The 17,147-nt window shown below is 34.7% G+C and overlaps 1 protein-coding gene and 1 long non-coding RNA gene across 2 annotated transcripts in view; one reads left to right on the top strand and one right to left on the bottom strand.

The window, feature by feature from the left end:
• Nucleotides 1-495, bottom strand: part of LOC132399741 (bactericidal permeability-increasing protein-like) — a 58,801-nt gene extending 58,306 nt beyond the window's left edge. Inside the window, exon 1 of the mRNA XM_059980443.1 lies at nt 384-495. Coding sequence (XP_059836426.1) covers nt 384-495 — 112 coding nt within the window. The remainder of the gene's footprint in view (nt 1-383) is intronic.
• The window catches only part of LOC132399742 (uncharacterized), a 128,250-nt gene that overhangs the window by 68,053 nt on the left and 43,050 nt on the right, over nt 1-17,147 (top strand). The window lies entirely within an intron of this gene.

Here is a 17,147-nt window from a genome sequence, read left to right as displayed (position 1 = left end):
AATGTCAGACTTTATTTCCTGGGCACATAAATCTGGGTTTCGCTTAGTAATTGGCTTGAGATTGCAGATGGAAGCTGTCTTATTTTGCAAGGAGAACCACAATAACAGAACCTGCTGTTGAAATATCCAGTGAAAAATGTGTCGCCAACTCATGGCAAATCTCACTAATCATAACCTGGTAAGGTTCTCATCCTCCAGACAGTGTGGGGATTCGGATTTTCCATGATTCACATTGATTAATCCTCAAGTGAGTGGACAAATGAAGACAGTCTTCATCAAACTTTTATAAAATGCGTAGTGAAACATTTTTTGTAAGAGTACTGAACATTCCCAACACCCCCCTGTTACCTGTATCAGACACTGATACAGCTGTGACAACATACCATAATCAATTCCTTTTGTGGTGATTTTTCCCTTGAATCCAGGATTTGTCGTCCAAACACTTAGTGGGTAAAGAAAAAGAGTGCAGAACACAAATTGTCCAGTCCACCTCATTGTATCCTCAAAGTCTCGAATCTGAATTTGAAAAACCAACAAAAGACAAACAAAATTTCATGGCAATTGATTCCCCTTGCTCTATTTAATTTAAGATGTGCTTACAAAAGAATCCAAATCAGGTTTAATATTATTGACTTATGTCATAAAATTTGTTGTTTTATGACAGCAGTACAGAACAATACTGTATATAAAAAATCTATGAAGTTGAATGTTCTAAGTAAATTTATAATCGAAGTATATGTCACCATATACAATCCTGAGATTCATTTTCTTGTGAGTATACTCAATGAATCCATAATGGAATAATAACCATGATAGAATTAATGAAAGACCACACAACTTGGGCATTCAATCAGTGTGCAAAAGACAACAAGCCATGCAAATACAAAAATAAAGAAATAATAATAATAAATAGATAAACAATAAATATAGAGAACATGAAATGAAGTATCCTGGACAGTGTCCAAATGTTGTGGGAACATTTCAGTGATGAGGCAAGTGAAGTTGAGTGAAGTTATCCCTTTAGGTTCAAGAGCCTGTTGGCTGAGGGGTAATAAATGTTCCTGAACCTGGTGGTGTGTGTCTTGAGGCTCCTGTACCTTCTTCCTGAAGGCAACTGTGAGAAGAGAGCATGTCTTGAATAGTGGAGGTCCCTGATTATGGATGCTGCAACAATGCTTCATGTAGATATGCTCAATGGTGGTGAGAGCTTTACCCATGATGGACTGGGCCGTATCCATTACTTTTTTGTAGAATTTTCCATTCAATGGCATTGGTGTTTCCATACCAGGCTATGATGCAGCCAGTCCATATACTCTTCACTACGCGTCTATAGAAGTTTATCAAAGTTTTAGATGACATGCTGAATCTTTGCAAACTCCCAAGGAAGTAGAAGTGCTGCCATGCTTTCTTCATAGTTCCACTTTTGTTCTGGGTTCAGTACAAATCCTCCAAAATAACAACACTGAGTAATTTAAAGTTGCTGACCATCTCCACCTCTGATCCTCTGATGAGGACTGGCTCATGGACCATTGGTTTCCTCCTCCTGAAGACAACGATCAGCTTCTTGGTCTTGCTAACATTGAGTAAGATGTTGTTGTTGTTACACCATTCAGCCAAATTTTTAATCTCCAATAAGCTGATTCACCATCACCTTTAATTTGACCTACAAAAGTGATGTCGTTAGAAAACTTGTGAGAACTCTACTGGCTGTTGATGAAGTAGCAGCGTTTTTATAGCTGCTCCTACTCTACTTAGAACCATAGAATCATAGAACATTACAGCACAGAAACAGGCCTTTTGGCCCTTCTTGGCTGTGCTGAACCATTTTTCTGCCTAGTCCCACTGACCAGCACCTGGATCATATTCCTCCAAACCCCTCTCATCCATGTAGTTTTTCTTCTTCTCATCCAAGTTTTTCTTAAATGTTAACAGTGAGCCCGCATTTACCACACATCTGGCAGCTCATTCCAGACTTCCACCACTTTCTGTGTGAAGAAGCCCCCCCCTAATGTTCCCTTTAGACTTTTCCCCCTTCACCCTTAACCCATGTCCTCTGTTTTTTTTCTCCCCTAACCTCAGTGGAAAAAGCCTGCTTGCATTCATTCTATCTATACCCATCATAGTTTTATATACCTCTATCAAATCTCCCCTCATTCTTCTACGCTGCAGGAAATAAAGTCTAAACCTATTCAATCTTTCTCTGTAACTCAGTTTCTCAAGTCCCAGCAACATCCTTGTAAACCTTCTCTGCACTCTTTCAACATTATTAATATCCTTCCTGTAATTTGGTGACCAAAACTTTTTGTATCCAACAGATAGAGTACTCATTCTTTTCTCATGTTCATCATATGTATTCCAGGATTGATTATTTTTTTTGTTGATATTAAATTGATTCCATTGGTTTGATCCTGTGAATATAAAGAAATTGCTGTTTCAGATCATGCTCCTGTGTTTTTATCTTTAAATCTTTTGGGTGTCTCTAAAATAAACAGATTTTGGTGTTTTAATCCAACTCTGTTATCTGATTAGGATATTAAAAAAAATTTGAAGAGACAAATTACTCTTTTTTTGAAGAGAATACACTAGAAGAGACTTATTTTATGGGAAGCTTTTAGGGCTTATATTAGAGGACAAATGATTTCTTTTACCGCAAGTGTTAAGAAAAAAGCTAATAAGGAGAGAATAGAATTAGCCGACTGGTTGAAACAATTAGACCGAAAATATGCTTTGGCTCCAGATCCTGTTTTATATTGTGTTGTGTGTTGAAATTAAAACTAAATACGATCTGCTTTTAACTTATCCAATTGAAACTCGACTTTTAAAAGATAAAAATCGGTTTTATGTTCGTGGAGATAAAATGGGTAAACTTTTGGCTAACCATTTAAAGATCATCATAGTTAAACGCCAAATTAAAAAAAATTGTAAAGCTAATGCTGATAAAACATTTGATCATTTAGAAATAAACAATACTTTTAGAGAATTCTATTCTAAACTTCATAGTTCTGATCCTCCTAAAGATAATACTGTAATGAATAATTTCTTAAATCGATTAAACCATAGAACCATAGAACTATAGAACATTACAGCACAGAAGCAGGCCTTCTGGCTCTTCTTGGCTGTGCCAAACTATTTTTCTGCCTAGTCCCACTGACCTGCACCTGGGCCATATCCCTCCAAACCCCTCTCATCTATATACTTGTCCAAATTTTTCTTATATGTCAAAAGTGAGCACACATTCACCACTTCATCTGGCAGCTCATTCCACACTCCCACTATTCTCTGCATGAAGAAGCCCCCCCCCCCATGTTTCCTTTAAACGTTTCCCCTTCACCTTTAACCTATGACCTCTGGTTTTTTTCTCACCTAGACTCAGTGGAAAAAGCCTGCTTGCATAACATTCCTACACTTCCTACACTTTCTGATGATGATTGAAAATTGCTGAATCAAACCATTTCTTATGAGGAAATTGCCGAGGTTGTTCACACTTTGCACTCGGGGAAGGCCCCGGATCCTGATGGATTTTCTGGAGAGTTTTATACGGCTTTTTCCTCTTTGCTTATACCTCACTTATATTCAGTCCTTTCAGACTCTTTTAATTTAGGTAGGTTGCCACAATCTTTTTATGAATCCTCTATTTCACATATTCTTAAAAGAATAAGGTTCCAACTGAATGTTCTTCTTATAGACCAATTTCCTTACTAAATGTTGATACTAAAATTTTATCTAAACTTTTGGCTCATGGAATTGAAAATACTTGGCCATCTATTATTTCTGATGACCAGACTGGATTTAGCAAAAATCAATACTCCCACTTTAATATTCATTGTTTATTGAATATTATTTATTTTGCTTCTAAAGAGATATTGGAATGTGTGATATACTTAGATGCTGAGAAAGCCTTTGATCAGGTTGAATGGAATTATTTATTTAAAACTTTAGAAAAATTTAACTTTGGGCCCAATTTTATTCAATGGATTAAATTACTTTACCTATCTCCCTCCACTCAGGTTCTTAATAATCCTCAGAATTCTAAACATTTTAAACTTAAACATGGAACTAAACAAGGTTATCCTTTGAGTCCTTTGCTTTTTGATTTGGTCTTAGAACCTTTAGCTATTTGTTTCTGGGAATCTAATGATATCACTGTTATTTTAAAGAGGGGTATTACCCACAAAGTTTCATTTTATGCTGATGACCTTTTGCTCTACATTTCTAATGTGGAGTCTTCTTTACTTTCCGTACTTTCTTTACTCTCCTGCTTTAGTCAGTTTTCAGCATATAAACTTAACTTTAATTAGAGTGAACTTTTTCCTTCAAATAATTTGGTATTAGTTAATACTAACCTTCCTTTTAAAATTGTAAGAAATGAATTTACTTATTTTGGTGTAACAATTGCTAGAAATTATAAATTCCTTTTTAAAGAAAATTTTTTTACACTTCTGACTTATGTTAAGAAGGCACTATCAAATTGGTCACCCATCTCTTTATCGTTGATTGGCCGAATTAATTCTATTAAAATGAATATTTTGCCTAAATTTTTATATTTATTTCAGGCCGTACCTGTTTTTATTCCTAAAACTTTTTTTTGATTTTCTGGATTCTATTATGTCCTCTTATATATGGAAAAATAAAATTTCTCCATTAAATAAAGTTCATCTTCAAAAAGCTAAAAAGATTGGAGGTTCAGCCTTACCCAATTTTAGGCTTTATTACTGGGCAGTCAATATACGTAATCTTATGTTTTGGTTATATTAAACATAGAAACATAGAAAATAGGTGCAGGAGTAGGCCCTTCGGCCCTTTGAGCCTGCACCGCCGTTCAATATGATCATGGCCGATCATCCAACTCAGAACCCTGTACCTGCTTTCTCTCCATACCCCCTGATCCATTTAGCCACAAGGGCCATATCTAACTTCCTCTTAAATATAGCCAATAAACTGGCCTCAACTGTTTCCTGTGGCAGAGAATTCCACAGATTCACCACTCTGTGTGAAGAAGTTTTTCCTCATCTCCATCCTAAAAGGCTTCCCCTTTATCCTTAAACTGTGACCCCTCATTCTGGACTTCCCCAACATCAGAAACAATCTTCCTGCATCTAGCCCGTCCAATCCCTTTAGAATTTTATATGTTTCAATAAGATCCCCCTGTAATCTTCTAAATTCCAGTGAGTATAAGCCTAGTCGATCCAGTCTTTTTTCATATGAAAGTCCTGCCATCCCAGGAATCAATCTTTCTTTCTCTTTCAATCTTTTTATTAAATTTCATATAAAAAGAAAAACATAACATAATATTAAATAGGTTATAAATACACTAGGCTTGAAGTTAAATTAGTAATAAGATAACAATATCTTATTAAAATATCAGCAAAAAACATCATATAATAATCAAACCTATATTGATTATACATGAAAAAGAATAATCACCAAAAGAAAAAAAAGAAAATACAAAAATGCAAGAAAAAATGTATATTGAAAAAAAATAAACCTAAACTAACATAGGCAATAATAACAGTTAATGTGTACATGATAGTGTCAAGAACTCCGGAACTCCATACCAGAACAAGAATAAAAAGAGAAAAGGTCTGGAAGAGGCCAAATTAATTCATATGAAAATATCGAATGAACGGTCCCCAAGTTTCTTCAAATTTAATTGATGAATCGAAAATAGTACTTCTAATTTTTTCTAAGCTCAAACAAGAAATAGTTTGAGAGAACCACTGAAACGTGGTAGGAGGATTTACTTCTTTCCAATTTTGTAATATAGACCTTCTGGCCATTAAGGTTGCAAAGGCGATCATTCGTCTAATCGAAGGGGAAAGTTGACTACCATCCTCATTTGGTATACCAAAAATTAGTGATAAAATGAGGTTGTAAATCAATATTCCAAACTGAGGAAATGGTAGCAAATATGTCCTTCCAATAGTTATGTAAGGTGGGACATGACCAAAACATGTGGGTCAATGAGGCCACATCTGAATGACATCTGTCACAATGAGGGTTAATATGGGAATAGAATCGAGCAAGTTTATCTTTAGACATATGAGCTCTATGTACGACCTTAAGTTGTATTAAAGCATGTTTAGCACATATAGAAGAAGAATTAACCATTTGTAGAATTTTTTCCCATTTTCTGTTGATATATTATATTGAAGTTCTTTTTCCCACTCTTGTTTAATTTCTGGTTGTATCTTCATAATCATATTATAAATATGAGCCACTAATCCCTTCTGACAAGAATTCAAGGTAAAAATCATCTGAAAAATCTATCGAAGTTGAATTGGGAAAGGATGGTAGAACTTTATATAAAAAATTTCTGATTTGTAAATATCTAAAAAAATAAGATTTAGGTAACTTAAATTTGTTGGAAAGTTGGTCAAAAGACATCAAACTACCTTCAGAAAAAAGATCACGAAAACATATACCTTTCCTTTTCCATATGCTAAAGGCTTGATCTGTTAAAGAAGGTTTAAAAAAGAAGTTAAGTAAGATAGTGCTATCAAGAACAAAGTTTTTCAGAGTAAAAAACTTACAAAATTGAAACCAAATTCGTAATGTGTGTTTAACAATAGGGTTGGATATCTGTTTATTGAGTTTGACTAAATCAGCAGGAAGAGAAGAACCAAGAACGGAGAATAAAGAATATCCTTGTGCATCATTACATTCTAAATTTACCCACTGTGGGCACAATGGTGAATCCAAATCTAGTTTCCAATATATTAAGTTTCGAATATTATTCACCCAATAGTAAAATCTGAGGTTAGGTAAAGCTAAACCACCATCTTTTTTAGATTTCTGTAACTGTTTTTTACTTAACCTGGGGTTTTTATTTTGCCACACAAATGAGGAAATTTTTGAATCAATGTTATCAAAAAAAGATTTAGGAATAAAAATTGGTAAAGCTTGAAATAAATAGAAAAATTTTGGTAAAATCCTCATTTTAATAGCATTAATCTGACCAACCAATGATAAGGATAAGGGAGACCATCTAGTAGTAAGTTGTTGAATTTGATGAAGCATAGGTAAAAAATTCAATCTGAATAAATCTTTATATTTCTTGGTAATTTTTATACCTAAATAAATAAAGTTATCAGTAACAACTTTAAATGGTATCATGTCATTCAATAAAGTTTGTGCATTTAAAGGGAATAATTCACTCTTATCCAAGTTTAGTTTATAACCAGAAAAACTACCAAATTGAACCAACAAGGATAGAATCGCGGGAATAGACCTATCAGGATCAGAAATATATAACAACACATCATCAGCATAAAGTGATAACTTGTATAACTTCTCATTACGGGTAATACCAAAAATATTAGGAGATTCACGAATAGCAATGGCTAGAGGTTCTAATGCGATATTAAATAATAAAGGACTTAAGGGACAACCTTGTCTCATACCATGAGATAATTGAAAAAAAGAGGATCTATAATTATTTGTAAGAGAAGAAGCAACAGGTTTATAATATATTAATTTAATCCATGATATAAAATTGGAACTAAAATTAAAATTTTTCAAGGCATTAAATAAGTATGTCCATTCAACTCCATCAAAAGCTTTTTCAGCATCTAATGAAATAACACATTCTGAGGTTCTGGGTGAAGAAGTATAGATTATATTAATCAATTTTCTAACATTGAAAAAGGAATACCGGTTCCTAATAAAACCAGTTTGATCTTCTGAAATAATCTGTGATAGTATCTTTTCTAACCTAACAGCTAAAATTTTTGTAAGAATCTTAGAGTCTACATTTAATAGCGATATAGGGTGATAAGATGCACACAAAGTAGGATCCTTATCTTTTTAAGAATTAGAGAGATAGTAGCTTCATAGAAAGACTGGGGTAATCTCTTCTTAGTAAATGCATTATTAAAGATTTCACATAACCAAGGGGAAAGCAAAGAAGAAAAAGTTTTTAAAAATTCTATAATATAGCCATCAGGACCAGGAGCTTTCCCTGAATTCATTGATGAGATAGCCTCTCCTACTTCAGCCATAGAAATAGGAGCATCGAACAAACTCCGATCTTCATCTGTCAGTTTGGGAATATTCAAATTGTTAAAAAAATTATCCATCATGGACAGATCGCCATCAAATTCTGATTGATATAAAGATTTATAAAAATCTTGGAAAGTATTATTAATTTCTTTATGATCTGTAGTCAAATTACCATCTTGTTTACGGATTTTAATAATTTGTCGCTTAGTCGAAATAGCTTTTAATTGGTTAGCTAACAATTTACCAGTTTGATCACTATGAATATAAAATTGAGCCCTGGTCTTAATTAATTGATGCTCAATTGAAGAAGATAATAATAAGCTATGTTCCATTTGAAGCTCAACTCTCTTCTTATAAAGTTCTTTGGTAGGAGTCACGGAATAAATCTTATCAATTTCTTTAATCTTATCCACCAATAAAGCTATATCTAAATATCTTTGTTTTCTTTTACCAACAAAATATGAGATAATTTGTCCATGGATAAAAGCCTTAAAAGAGTCCCAGAGTATTCCTCTGTCAATCTCTTCGGTATAGTTTGTTGAAAAAAACAAGTCAATTTGCCGTTCTATGAAGGTGATAAATTCTGGATCTTGAAGCAAAGTAGCGTTGAGTCTCGAAGATCTAGTATTAATGGAAGAGTCTGATATCTTAATAGATAACTTCAAAGGTGCATGATCCGAAATGGCAATAGAATCGTATTTACAATCAATAACATCTGTTAATAAATGATGATCAATAAGGAAATAATCAATTCTAGAATAACTATGTACATGTGAAAAAAACGAAAATTCTTTATCTTTAGGGTTCAAAAACCGCCATATTTCAGTAATTTCCAAATCAACCATAAAGGAATTAATAAGTAAGGCTGATCTATTCAGAAGAATTCGAATAGGTTTAGATCTATCCATCAAAGGATTCAAACAACAATTGAAATCTCCACCCATTATCAACATATATTCATTTAGATTAGGAAGGGAAGTAAATAAATGTTTAAAAAATTCAGAGCAATCAAAGTTTGGAGCATAAATATTAACTAAAGCCACTTTTCGATTAAAAAGTGAACCAGTAATCAACAAAAATCTGCCCTGTGGGTCAGAAATAATTTCATGATGTGTAAACGAAATTGAGGGGTCTATAAAAATAGACACACCCCTAATTTTGGCAGTACAATTCGAGTGAAATTGTTGACCCTTCCAGAACCTAAAAAAGCGTTAATTATCCTCCCTCCTAATATGGGTCTCCTGTGCAAAGATAATATTAGCATTTAGTCTATGGAATACTTTAAATATTTTTTACATTTAATCAGATGATTTAAACCATTAGTATTCCAAGAGATAAAATTAATAGACTTATCCATCATGCCAATATTAATTGTATATATCATAAAAGGTTAAAAAGACACATAACCCATAATTCAGGAAGAAGGAAAAATGATTCAGGAGCAACCAGAGAACGTGACACCTCAACAATATTAATAATTTAAAGTCAGCCTACAAACTAAAAGCAGAAAAATAAAAAGCAAAAGCATTAAATAAGATCCCTACCCCCTCCCCAACCCCTAAAAAAAAGCCAAGCAGCAGGTGCACAAACTAATACTAATATTACCCCCATTTCAAGATGGCAACTCCACGAAAAGATAAAAAGAGACTATATAACACCCAGATTTAAATACAGGGTTGCTAAGAAAAAAGGAGATATATCAATCAAAATGAAAAAGAAAGAAATATAATAAAGCAAAAGATCATTAATAAAAAAGGATAAACATTAAAGTTTGAAAAAGTGTAATATGCCTTTAAAAAAGAGATTCCATATTCAAATACAAGAAAATGACGTTTCAAAAGCAAAGACTTATGGGAAGAAGAAACGACTTTTTGAAAAAAACCATATTACAAAATATAAATGTAAATTCACCAATCTATTAAATTTTTTTTAAAAAAGTCATCAAAATGGGATTGAAAAAGGATTCAATAATCACTACAATATAAAAAAAGGTCCAAAAATCCAAAACATTCATCCCATTTTCAAGTACAAGCAAACAAATAAACACTTACGGAAAGCAAAGTCTTATGGGAAGAAGAAACGACATCTTAAAAAATAAATCATTATTACAAAATATAGACGTGTATATCCAATTCAGAGAAAAAAAATTAAGAAAAAAGACATTATAGTAAAATTAAAAGAGCATCTATAAGCCATGATAATAATAAAAAAAACAGGTCTGCAGACCAAAGTAAAAAGCTATAATGCAGCTTCATAAGTTAAAGCCCAAAACGAGATGGCATCTTCTCTCCAAAAATTCTTCAACATAACACATAGTTCAACTTATACTAGAAGATCGATATTCTTCGATGAATTTCTTCGCATCTGCTGGAGTATTAAAGAAGTGCTGACTGTTGTCACTCAGAGTAACTCTGAGATTCGCTGGGTATCTTAAAGCTTGTTTAAATCCAATCGAATGAATCTCTGCCATCACTGGTTTAAAAGTGATTCTTGCTTTCATCACTTCAAATGAATAATCTTCAACAATACGAAACTTATTGTTTCTGTGAAAAATCATGCCTTTCTGACGAGCTAACCGGATTAAAAGCTCTTTCTCCCGAGGATAATGGAGACGAACAATCACAGCTCGTGGCTTGTCGCTCGAGATCGAAAATCTCGAAACTCTGTGGGCACGATCAATAGTAGGTTTAGCATGCAAAGCTTCTGCGCCAAAAACTTTCCATAATAAGTTAGAGAAAAATTCAGTTAAGTCACCAGACTCAACTTTCTCGGGAAGCCCAATGATTCGCAAGTTCTGTCTGTGAGATCAGTTTTCAAGATCGGTGATTTTAAACTTATAATGCTCTACTGTTTGAGCAGTTGTCAGTACCTTCTTCTCCAATGTTTCAATTGTACGTATTTTTTCACAAATTAACTTTTCAAGAGCCGCAAACTTTTCTTCATGCCGTTGAATGTCTGCTGCCTGCGATTGAAGCTTGGTATCAAGCGATCTAACAACTTCTTCAAGCTGAGACATTTTCGCAGTAAGCTTATTTTCCAGACTTGTCATTTTACCTTCCAAACTTGCAAGTTTAGTATCCAGTTTAGTATCCAGAAGATTAGAAATTGCCTCAAGAGATAGAGGCTCTTTAGACGATTTCTTAGTTGTAGCCATTTTAAGTTTGAAAAGATTAGATCAAGTATTATTTTAGAAAAGAAGTAAATCGTAAGTATCAACCCATGTAATTAAGTACGAAAAGATTTGATTAAAGGGTGATTATAGTTTAAAAAATGAAGAGCGCCTAAAAGGCAGATGTCTACGTCGCCATCTTGAAACTCCGCCCCCCTCCCCAGGAATCAATCTGGTGAACCTTCTCTGTACTCCCTCTATGGCAAGAATGTCTTTCCTCAGATTAGGGGACCAAAACTGCATACAATATTCTAGGTGTGGTCTCACCAAGGCCTTGTACAACTGCAGTAGAACCTCCCTGCTCCTGTACTCAGATCCTTTTGCTATGAATGCCAACATACCATTTGCCTTTTTCACTGCCTGCTGTACCTGCATGCCCACCTTCAATGACTGGTGTACAATGACACCCAGGTCTCGTTGCATCTCCCCTTTTCCTAATCAGCCACCGTTCAGATAATAATCTGTTTTCCTGTTCTTGCAACCAAAGTGGATAACCTCACATTTATCCACATTAAATTGCACCTGCCATGAATTTGCCCACTCACCTAACCTATCCAAGTCACCCTGCATCCTCTTAGCATCCTCCTCACAGCTAACACTGCCGCCCAGCTTCGTGTCATCCGCAAACTTAGAGATGCTGCATTTAATTCCCTTGTCTAAATCATTAATATATATTGTAAACAACTGGGGTCCCAGCACTGAGCCTTGTGGTGCCCCACTAGTCACTGCCTGCCATTCTGAAAAGATCCCGTTTACTCCCACTCTTTGCTTTCTGTCTGCCAACCAATTCTCTATCTACATCAATACCATACCCCCAATACCATGTGCTTTAAGTTTGCACACTAATTTCCTGTGTGGGACCTTGTCAAAAGCCTTTTGAAAATCTAAATATACCACATCCACTGGCTCTCCCCTATCCACTCTACTAGTTACATCTTCAAAAAATTCTATAAGATTCGTCAGACATAATTTTCCTTTCACAAATCCATGCTGACTTTGTCCGATGATTTCACCGCTTTCCAAATGTGCTGTTATCACATCTTTGATAACCGACTCTAGCATTTTCCCCACCACCAATGTCAGGCTAACCGGTCTATAATTCCCCGGTTTCTCTTTCCCTCCTTTTTTAAAAAGTGGGGTTACATTAGCCACCCTCCAATCCTCAGGAACTAATCCAGAATCTTTTTGAAAATTTATCACTAATGCATCCACTATTTCTTGGGCTACTTCCTTAAGCACTCTGGTATGCAGACCATCTGGCCCTGACACCACTTCCCTACTAACATGTATTTCCCTCAGTTCCTCCATCTCACTAGAACCTCGGTCCCTTACTATTCCTAGAAGATTATTTATGTCCTCCTTAGTGAAGACAGAACCAAAGTAGTTATTCAATTAGTCTGCCATGTCTTTGTTCCCTGTGATCAATTCACCTGTTTCTGACTGTAAAGGACCTACATTTGTCTTGACCAATCTTTTTCTTTTGATGTATCTATAAAAGCTTTTACAGTCTGTTTTTATGTTCCCTGCCAGCTTTTTCTCATGACCTTTTTTCCCTTTCCTAATTAAGCCCTTTGTCCTCCTCTGCTGGTCTCTGAATTTCTCCCAGTCCTCAGGTGTGCCACTTTTCTTTGCTAATTTCTATGTTTCTTCTTTGGACTCGATACTATCCCTAATTTCCCTTGTCAGCCACAGGTGCACTACCTTCCCTGATTTATTCTTTTGCCAAACTGGGATGAACAATTGTTGTAGTTCATCCATGCGATCTTTAAGTGCTTGCCATTGCATATCCACCGTCAACCCTTTTGTATCATTTGCCAGTCTATCTTAGCTAATTCACGTCTCATACCTTCAAAGTTACCCTTCTTTAAGTTCAGAACCTTTGTTTCTAAATTAACTATGTCATTCTCCATCTTAGTGAAGAATTCCACCATATTATGGTCACTCTTACCCAAGGAACCTCGCACGACAAGATTACTAACTAACCCTTCCTCATTGCTCAATACCTGATCTAGAATGGCCTGCTCTCCAGTTGGTTCCTCGAGACGTTGGTTCAGAAAACCATCCCACATACATTCCAAGAAATCCTCTTCCTCAGCACCCTTACCAATTTGGTTCACCCAATCTATATGTAGATTGAAGTCACCCATTATAACTACTGTTCCTTTATTGCATGCATTTCTAATTTCCTGTTTAATGCCATCCCCAACCTCACTACTACTGTTAGGTGGCCTGTACACAACTCCCATCAGCGTTTTCTGCCCCTTAGTGTTATGCAGCTCTATCCATATCGATTCCACATCCTCCAGGCTAATGTCCTTATATTAATCGAGAAGACTGTCCGGTCTGGGTTTCTTTAGCAGCTAATTCTGTTAATAAATTTTCTATCGTTTCTTTTCTTGGATCCTCAATTCCTTTATCTTTAAGTAATTTAACTGATAATCTTGCAGTTAAACACACTTTGAGGATTTGGGCACAATTTAGAAAATATTTTGGTTTATTGAGTTTTTCACTTTACAGTCCCATTTTTTCTAACTATTTTTTAAAGCTTTTATGACTGATGTAGTTTTTAAAGAGTGTAATAGATTGGATATTAAATGTTTTCAGGATTTGTTTGTTGGAGATAGTTTCTCTTCATTTGAACAACTGTCAGCTAAGTATAGCCTATCCAAAACCCACTTTTTTTTGATATTTACAAATTAGAGACTTCTTGCATTCTCAAGTACATACATTTCCTAAAAGTCCAGATAAGAATTTAAATAAATAGACATCTATTAGTCTCATGAGACCATGGATTTGTGCCTTGGAAGTTTTCCAAGGCGCAGGCATGGGCAGGGTTGTATGGGAGACTGGCAGTTGCGCATGCTGCCTTCAAGCCTTCCCCTCTCCACACCACTGATGTTGGCCAAGGGAAGGGCACTAGGATCCAAGCAGCTTGGTACTGGTGTCATCGCAGAGCAATGTGTTTGTTAAGTGCCTTGCTCAAAAACACAACGCGCTGCCTCAGCTGAGGCTCAAACCAATGACCTTCAGGTCACGAGTCTGACACCTTATCCACTAGACCAACGCACCAACACAGATAAGAATTTACTTGATACAATTTTTAATTTGAAATCCTTCCATAATGGATCTATATCTAATATTTATGGTATGCTGTTGGGACTGAGAAATATTCCTTTAGACAAAATTAAATATCTCTGGGAACAAGATTTACAGTTTTCAATTTCAGAGGATACTTGGAATGAAATTTTTAGAATGGTTAATATCTCATTGTTATGTGCCTGTCATTCCCTTCTATAATTTAAAGTGGTTCATAGTGCCCACATGACTAAAGAAAAGCTGTCTCATTTTTATTTTGATATATCTCCCTATTGTGATAGATGTAACAATGGAGAAGCTTCACTAATTCATCTGTTTCGGACTTTGAAAAATATTAGAAGGAAGTATTCCAAACTTTTTTGGTGCTTTTTAAAGTAAATTTTAAACCTAATCCTTTGACTGCCTTATTTGGTATTGTTGGAGGAAATGATATTATTTTGGAGATAAATGATTTGCACATTTTGGCCTTTATTTCTCTTATAGCCAGGAGGGCATTGTTGCTTAAGTGGAAAGATGCCACTCTGCCTACTCATACTCATTGGTTAAATGATGTAATGTCATGTTTAAATTTAGAGAAGATTCACCGTTCAATTTCTGAACCTAGACACAATTTTTTAACATTGTGGAGACCTTTTATTAATTATTTTCAAAATCTTTGATTTACTATTGTTGTGATAAAGCAACAATGAATATAGAATTGAGACAGGTTTTTTTTATAAACAAATAAAACATTTATTAAACACTGCTCAATAAAAATGAAAAGTAAACAAATGACTAACTTAACCAGAAGTTAACTGCTATACGGCAACTCGAACAGTTCTTAAAGCGATAAATGCGAACACAGATCTAAAAGTGGTAAATGCGAAAGTTCAAAATGATTTATACAGTCAATTAGGAGAGACTTCCCCGAAATAATGAATTCCTCAACAATGTGATGTTACTGCTGATCCTAGCCGAAATATGCTTTGCCTGAAGGATTTACGATGAAGGAAATAAAAATGGCTTAAAGGAACTGACCTTTCCTTGACAAATAACGCTGCCCCAATCCTTTTTGCTCTTACAACAAGGATTATCTTGGATACAGGTTACTAATTCCAGAATGAAGATCCATTAAGGTTGATCCTGTATTACCGCTGACACCAACTTTACTCGATCTTTCAGGTTCCCATACTTTGATAAATTCTTCACTCTCCAACTGAATTGCAAAGGTGGAAACCAAATCACAACTGTAGTGGTTTCAAACACTGCCAGTACATCTTAGAGTAGAAAGTAAAACTCCACTTTAAAACAAAACTGCATCATGAAACGAATATGCAGCATAATGGAGTAAATGATGAATTAAACCACGAACTGACCTACGTCACAGCAAGGCTTTCCCGTTTTATACCTGTTGAAACATGCCATCACATGACCTCTCGCTAGCTGGAAAATTACATCATGTGACCTCACACTGGTGGGAAATTGCATCACCCCACCATCACAAGGCCGTTACATCATGCTCACCAGATATTCAGTTACATCATGGTCATAAGACAGTCACAAGATACCCACGGGGTATGTAATATTATTAAGCACAGATGTTAGCTAATAATATGTTTATTATATGATAAGGATTTTTTCCTTTTCTTTTTTTAACCAAACAGCTGTTTTTTTTTCTCTGGTGCAAACATGAGGAAATCTGCAGATGCTGGAAATTCAAACAACACACGTAAAATGCTGGTGGAGCACAGCAGGCCAGGCAGCATCTATAGGGAGAAGCACTGTTGACGTTTCGGGCTGAGACGTTTTGTCAGGACCTGACAGGTCTCGGCCCGAAACGTCGACAGTGCTTCTCCCTATAGATGCTGCCTGGCCTGCTGTGTTCCACCAGCATTTTTTGTGTGTTTTTTTTTCTGGTGGTGGGTTTGGATTTTTTTGTATAATAAAATTATCTTTTTTCAGTATTATGTTTAAATTTAATTTATATTGATATGGGGTAATAAGACTATATTTGTGATTCCAATATATTGTAATCGATATATATATATAATATCCAACTGTACTCTGTATTCTTTTATGTAAGAAATCAATAAAAATATTGAAAAAGAGAAAGAATTTAACAAAGCAGAGACTATCTAAAATATTTCCTAGTATAGATAACTATTGTGATAGATGTAAAACTGAAATCGCTACTTTGTCACATATGTTCTGGTCATGTTCTTCTTTAAAATCGTTTTGGAAATCATTATTTTCTACAATTTCTAAAGCTCTGAAAATTAATTTACAACCTAATAGATTGACTGATCTCTTTGGAATAGTTCCGCATCATATTCAGGGTATCTCATCTTCAGATCAACACGTAATTGCATTTGTTACACTGCTGGCTAGGACTATTTTATTAAAATAGAAAGATATTTCTTCCCCTACATTAATTGAATGGTTTTCTCAAGTGATGTTATGTCTTAGTTTGGAAAAAATCAGAAGTAGAACTTTTGATCCTCGATTTGATTTTGAGAGAAGATGGGGTTCTCTTGCCAAATATTATCATTTAATTTGAATTAAGTTATATGGTTTTCTTCCAATTTTATTTTTTTAATATAAATATGGAATGACGGTTGATGACTTTTTTAATATATTAGATGATGGTCAAATGTATTGCTCTGGGGGGTTGATTCCTAATGGTTTTTTTTATATAGTTAGTGGGTTTTTTTTCTTAGTCAGATGGGGTTCTTTTTTTCCTTCTTTTTTCTACACATAATTTTTTTTCCCATTTTTATATTTCAAGATCAGTTTTTTTTCTTTTCTTCAGCTTTATTAATTGTATGCATATGAATCTGTTAAAGTTTGTATCATTTTATAGCTGTTGCTGATTACGTACCAATAAAAATATTTTAAAAAAGAAGGA

This window comes from Hypanus sabinus, chromosome 9, assembly GCF_030144855.1.
Source record: "Hypanus sabinus isolate sHypSab1 chromosome 9, sHypSab1.hap1, whole genome shotgun sequence".
NCBI lineage: Eukaryota > Metazoa > Chordata > Chondrichthyes > Myliobatiformes > Dasyatidae > Hypanus > Hypanus sabinus.
Note: the sequence above shows the minus strand (reverse complement) of the source record. Positions and strands in the feature narration are given on the sequence as shown.